A 6,684-nucleotide genomic window follows, 5' to 3' on the forward strand; every position below is an offset into this window, starting at 1 on the left:
GATGGGTGGCAATTCGAGAAGAGGGTCCAGCCAGGCAATCCCTCAATTCTTCTCTGAGCTTTAAGCCCTGCTGCTCTGAAACCCTGAGAAGCAAGAGCCGTCATAAACAAGGTTTCAGCCCTTGGCTCTGGAAGGTGTCCCTGCAAAGCAGTTTTCGGTAATTAATGAAAACGGAAGCTCAAGCTCATGAGGGAGGCCTTTCCAGATCAGCAGATCACAGAACCTTTATAAGAACAGAGAGGCAGGCTGCTGGCCGGGGAGTCCTATCCTTCCTTGAGCACCGGCTCTTCTTCTATCTGCTGCTTCCTTCCCGCAGGTCCCCACTCAGCGTCTTCCTTCTCCCACTGTCAAGTCCTCTGCAGGAAAGGCTCTCAGAAGCATCACTTCTGCGGACTGAAGACAGCTCGTAGGGCATCTTCATGGTTGTAAAGGGCTCACATGTCCGTTATGCAATCAGATCTTCACGACAGCCCGACACACATGCAGCAACCATTGTAAGCTTTTCTTCTTTTCTGAGAAACTAATGCCTAGAGCTTTCGGTCTGTGATGGGAAGAGTCAGGAAGGAAAGTGGAAGCCTAGAGTTTCAAGCTCCTAATGCCAGTCTGGGTCCTAACAGGGTATGGAACCCTCTGAGGGGGTTTCAAAATCCGCACAAGTGGCACCTTTTCCACAGGACTCTGTCCTAGTCAAAGCAGACAATCCCTAACTGTGGACTTCCAGGCTGCTGGGGATTTCGTGGGTGAGGGTGTGCTTTCAGGAGCTATCGGAGCCACATGGTTGGTTACTTGTTTGGCCTAATCAAAAAGCAGGACTTGAAAGACCCCAAGGTTCACCATAACAGTTAATATTGGCGGGGGCTTGCCATGTGCCAGGTACCCTCCTTTCGCCTCCTTAGAACCCTATGAATGAGCTACTCTTGCTAGTCCCATTTCACAGATGAAGAGAGAAACAGCCCAGGAACCAGCCTAAGGCGGCCTGGCAGTTAGGAGTCAATCCTTTGCTCGTTCACCACTTGTGGCATAGACACAGCTAATACCACACACTACTTCTTCCCAGTGGAGGCCAGTTAATTTTACCAAAATAAAATACATTGTCCAATTAAAAGCTTTGCATTAATGAAGGAAAAGAGAACACAGCCAGAGCCAGAAAAAAGAAAGCTGCTGTCCTCTGGCATGAATACTACATTTGGACCCTGGATGAGACCAGAGGGCACAGCAGGACCAGGGACACCAGGAGCAGATGGAGTGCTGATAGCCGGGGTGGTGGCCATGCTGCAACAAGTGGCCCTACTGGTGGCCCTGGTAGTGGGGGCCGCTGTCCACGCGCACGGAGTTGCAGCGGCTCAGGTGGGGCTGCAGGCTGGGCTGGTCACTGGTGCACTCGCAGCCGCGACCCTGGAAGCTCCGGTCCTCGAAGAAGGTGATCTGCAGGAGGCAAGGACAGGCTCAGAGGCCAGCCAGCAGCCCCCCATGCAAGAGGCTCCTCCTCCTGGGGCGGTGGACAGGGCTTCCCTCCTCGGGGTGGGGGGAGGGGAGTGGTGGACAAGGTCCCCTCCCCATGCGGTGGACACGTCCCAGCCCTAAGGGGGGGGGGGGGGGGGGGCGGGGGGCGGTGGGTGGGGGTACACTGCTCTTCTCCCCTCGCTGTGGCCACGCCCCCTCCCAGCATTGGGCGGGTTCGCTGGAGCAGGATACTGCTGTGTTGGCAGGAGCCGAACAAAGGGCCGGGTGAGGAGGGTTTCCTCTCCCTTCTCTGCTGTCAGAGCCCACGGGTCGCACCCCCTCTGGAGTATTCCGGCTGCTGTCACTGGCTGATGCCATGGAGACTGTTTGAAAAAAAAGTCATGTGGGACATTGTCTACTTAATAACAGAAGAGGAGCTTCACCCGTTTCATTTGTAGTCCACACTCTTATTTGTACAGGTTGGGAAGAAACAGAAAGTGTTTAAGTTGGGGGAGCAAAATAGGCATAGAATAATATGGTAAAATATAAATTCCATCTGTAATGGCTATGATATTATTTACACGCCACAGTGTTGATTACTAATTGTTAATAAGAATGAAATGACCTTAACTAAATGTTGAAAATTTCAAATTAGTCCTTCGAGAGAACTTTCTCATAAAAGCTATATGGAATATTTTACCAAGTGATTTTACAGAATTTCAAACTTTCAGTATAAAAAAACACAGAGCAAACACAGTATTTGGTCCGATTTTGTGGCAGTCATGCCTAGAAGTTTATCTGGGCTAATTGTGATTCAAAAGGGGGGATAGTTTTAAGATGCTTAATCTCAGAAAGAAGAACTAAAAGGGAAGTTTCTAAGTTTAAGGAAATAAGAAAAAGTAATACTTTAAAAACACAAAAATAGGTTACCTCTTAGGTTATCATAAATAAAACCGAATTCCTAAGAAATACATTTCTGGTAGGATCTAGAGAGACTTTTGTTCTCCAGGGAACAAGAGTACACGGAGCTTTTGACTCGGAGAAAATTAATTGCATGCACAGGGCTGGAATGGCGCAGAGAGAGGAGGGAACAGATGTCCAGACGCTGGGACTCTAGGAAGACTTTGGAGAGTGTTCATCGGCCTGGAAGAGCACAGTGTGATGGACTGGAAGGAGCACTGGAGAGGAAGATGACCTGTGCCATCAGCCTCTCTCATGGTCAAAGAATCTCCACAGTCCTGTGTTGACTTGTGGAAATACTTTGGCATGACTTTGGGTCATAAATCTTTGTAAGTTGATGTGTATGAATTAAACACCAACTGCGTATAATATGATGCTTTCAGTTCCTGTTACCCACTTTGTAAAGGAGGTGTTTGCAAAGTCACGTTTACATAGTGGAAATAAGCAGATACAATTTAAAGAATAAAAATCATCATTTTAATCAAAAATTTAAAGAACAAAAAATAAATTTAAAAAAGCATCGTTTTGCTCAGAGTTGTTTCTGTGGGGAGAGATGGGTGAAAACAGTAACCTATGAGTAAGCACCGGGATGCAGAGTCCTAGCGAGCATGTGGAGGAACGTGGTGGGAATGTCTGTGTGGCGCCACCTCAGCCACATGCAGTGACAGCTGAAATTCAGGGTCCATCTGGAGGACCCAAACAAGAGGACTTGGGGCTCGCTTCTCTCACTACCTAGGAAGAGAGGATTTATTTCAAGCTAGAGGAAGAATCATGGAAAAACCCCACACTTCTCATAGAGCTGAAAAGTAAATGGCTTGGCCCAAAATGTGGCTTGATTTCAATGCTCTACAGAAAATTGAGGGAGTGACAAATGTGTGTCAGACCTAATTGTACTTAGTGTGCTAGGAACCTAAGTTAGGACCTGAGATCCTTGCACCTGGGCGCAGAAGCAGAGGGTGACACTAGCTGCCTGGAATGACTGATGGGGGCCGTCTTTGGAGGGAGGACGGCTCAGGATCGGGCTGAGTTCTAGTTGTTCTCCCGTTCTAGTCCAGAAAGTGACCCTTTGTTGCTCCCTAATTATTCAGTTGGTTTCAAACAAAAGGGAAGGAAAAAGAGACTAATTCAGATTCGGATTTTGCTGCACGCAGTGTCAATGATTTGTGTAGCTGGTATAAAGGCCAGTCTACAAAATGAAGTATGTAAGAGCTATCGCTTTCCTTATTTTCTATGACTCAAAATATTTTATGAATCTAAGCCTCATTCTACTGAGATGGAGAGAAAACCTAACTTTGGTCATTGCCAAAAATTGTGGCACCAACCTGGATGTAGGCCCATATCATGTCACATGCGAAAAGCAAGTTGTGTTTCACAACATATGTGAATAAACCATCATGCTGTACATCTTAAACTTACACAGAGATGTATGTCGATTCTTTCCCAATGAAACTGGGAAAACACTCAATACAGATAAACAGACCTATAAGAAAGAGCGTCTCAAAATTTTCAAACCTTAGTAACAGCAACAGAGGGGAATACATATGTATCCCCCAAACTTAGAAACACAGTCCCAAAGGTTCCCATGGAAGTGCTGAAACGCTTTTAGACCCACATGCTTTATGTCAAGAATTTATGTTTTTGGCATTCTAATTCGTGATCTACTCAAGTTAGTTTTAATAGAAATTACGATTTAGAAAAGTGGGCTCCTGCTGTGGATTTGTAAGCCCTCTAGTAGGGTAAATGGACCGACCATGAGTAAATTTACCTGGGTTTAATTGTGTTAAGGTAACATCACTAAGACAGAATAGCCTTTCATTTGAACTTCATCCCGTGGATGCGATCCCCTGGGTCCTGAGGTTTTCTACAACCAAAACTCCAGCGCAGCAAACATCACAGATTTATTGAACCGCAGGAGGTGTTGCGACTCTGTGTACCATAATATGCCCAATGAGGTTCTCTAAAATTTCATTTCCTATCAAACTTTAAACCTATTCCATAAGACTGAAAAAAAAACCAAGTTGCAGACTAAAATGTACAGCATGGTTCCATTTTTGTAAAGAAAACAAGGCTATGTTTCATGGGACGTCTTTATACACGAGGGAGAGCTTGAGGAGGCGGCTTCCCAGGGTAAGCGGGGGTTAGCAGTGACGAGTGGGGTCTGAGGACCCCGCTTCTCTCTTTATAGAATTTGTAAAGTAGCTAGAAAACTTTCAAGCTAAAAATGAATTAATTCTCTATTGATGAAAAGATTTTCATTTTTTTTTTCACATGCAGGGCTTTGCTTGTGAGCAAGCAGATGCTAGTTCAGTCAAAGGTGTCTAAGAGCTGTGGGTTTCTTCAACGTGCCTTTTAGTCAGAGCCTGCTGTTCTGCACTTAAGGCCTTCCTGTGTTCGTGGTGCACTATACCACGTGTACCTCTCATTAATTTACTTGCATTAGCCGGGCGCCGGGTACAGCTGTGCAGTTTCTGCCCTTCACGCGGTGTTTAGCCCAGGGGCTGTACCGGCCCGGAGGCTGTACGGGTCAGGAGCCGTGAGAACAGGAAGGAGGGCCTCTCACTGAGTCCCAGGGCAGGCAACGGGCAAGGGCAGCCCTGGCCTGGGTTATATAACACTGTGCTTGAGGGTGAACAGAGCCACGATTCCCTATTTCATCTAATCAGGCTTTTTGCTGAGTGGTCTTCCCTTTACTACTAATCTGTGACGCCCTGGTCTCCAACCGCCTCTGGGGTCAGAAGAAAACTCCAGAATGTTGTTCCTTGAGGCCCTCGGCTGAAGGCCCCCTTCTCACCAGTTAGCCCTCCCGTTGCTCTGGCCCTGACTTGCCTCTCTGTCTCAGACAGGCTGGCTCCTCCCTCCACCTCACTTCTGACCCTCGTTCAAGACTCCTGCGCCTTGAAGCTCTTCTAGAATAGATCCATTTATTCTCTGGGACCCGTGACAGGGGAATTAACGGGCACACACGGAAGAAAAACAGAAGCCAGCAATTGCCAGTAATGCAGACTAAATACTTTATTAGGCTTCAAATGGGGAAAATGGGAATGTGGACCTATTTCAGTACAAATCCACCACCCTCCGCAAAGATCCTGCCTTAGCGTCCACGGCCCCCCAGTCCTGGTAGTGCCTGTACTCGCCCGGCCTCAGCAGGTACTGCTGCCCCCGGTAGCTGGGCATCTCGTAGAGGACCCAGTAGCCCTCCAGCACGTGGAGGGAGCGGACCTCAGCCAGGTGGAAGCGGTCCTGGATGCTGGAGCAGTCCTCGCTCAGCTCCTTCATGAGGCCCTTGTGGTCTTCTCTCTCGTACAGCCGCAGCCTGTGGGCGCCAGTCTGCCGGGTCCACAGAGAGAAGGGAGAAGCAAGCCCACAACAGATGAGCTTGGTGGGCTGGGGCTGGGGACTGCCAGTGAACAGACTGAGACAGGATTGCTGTGGGTGCTGTGCACAGGCCTGCCTTCTGCTAGCACTTCACAGATATTTGCACACTCGCTTTCTATTTCTTATCTAGGAGATGCAGTTTTTAAGAGGTTCAAAGTCTGGGTTAGAATCCATCAGGAACTCAAATATCTGGATTCCTAATTCTCTGTGTTAACTCAAACCTATATTTTGACCAGTATTTTTTAATATGAGTATTGTCTCCCAAATTTATATCCATATAAACTTATCACTAAGGGAGGATTTTAAAAGTCACATACTTCAGTGAAAAATTGGTTTAAATAGTCACTTGGAATCAGAACTCAACTGATTTTCCAAATTAAGGAACATTATCTTTTCCAAAGTTGGACACCACCTTTGCATAGTCTATATTAACAACAGTGTTCTGTTTTCACTAGTCTGTGGTGGGACCTGTCTAATGCACTCACTATCAACTCCTTTACTGTAGGTAAAAATTAATTTGTTAGAAATACGGCCTTCTTATGCCCAAGAAGCTTCCTCTCTGCAAGTTTTGTTTCACATCCCACTAAGATGTTACCTTTGTTAAGGACAACTTCTGTTTGACCTAATGGTAGCAAAAATTAAAAATGAAACTGACTCTTCGCAGAAGCGAGTTCTTCCTTACTTCTCTGCTGTCTTTGTGTGTGGGTCTTCCTGGGCTTAGGCAGGAATCTAAAGACCGCGTGAGCTTTAGGTGTTTTTAAAGGAAAAGCTCCCGCACCCCAAGCCGTCTCAACACGCAGTGAGGACACTCAGGCGGCGTGACTGACGTCATCAGGCCGAACCTACCTGGGGGATGAGGCGGCAGGAGCCCACCGCGTCTCCGAGGCCCATCCAGTGCTGGGAGTC

At 47.2% G+C, this 6,684-nt stretch overlaps 1 protein-coding gene across 1 annotated transcript in view; it reads right to left on the reverse strand.

The window, feature by feature from the left end:
• Window positions 1-5,457: 5,457 nt before the first annotated feature.
• LOC124238716 (gamma-crystallin C-like) overlaps window positions 5,458-6,684 on the reverse strand; it is a 7,677-nt gene continuing 6,450 nt past the window's right edge. The window contains exons 3-4 of the mRNA XM_046659872.1: window positions 6,625-6,675; window positions 5,458-5,730 (exon numbers count right to left, since the gene is read on the reverse strand). Coding sequence (XP_046515828.1) covers window positions 5,458-5,730; window positions 6,625-6,675 — 324 coding nt within the window. The remainder of the gene's footprint in view (window positions 5,731-6,624; window positions 6,676-6,684) is intronic.

Source organism: Equus quagga, chromosome 4 (assembly GCF_021613505.1).
Source record: "Equus quagga isolate Etosha38 chromosome 4, UCLA_HA_Equagga_1.0, whole genome shotgun sequence".
In the NCBI taxonomy this organism is placed as follows: domain Eukaryota; kingdom Metazoa; phylum Chordata; class Mammalia; order Perissodactyla; family Equidae; genus Equus; species Equus quagga.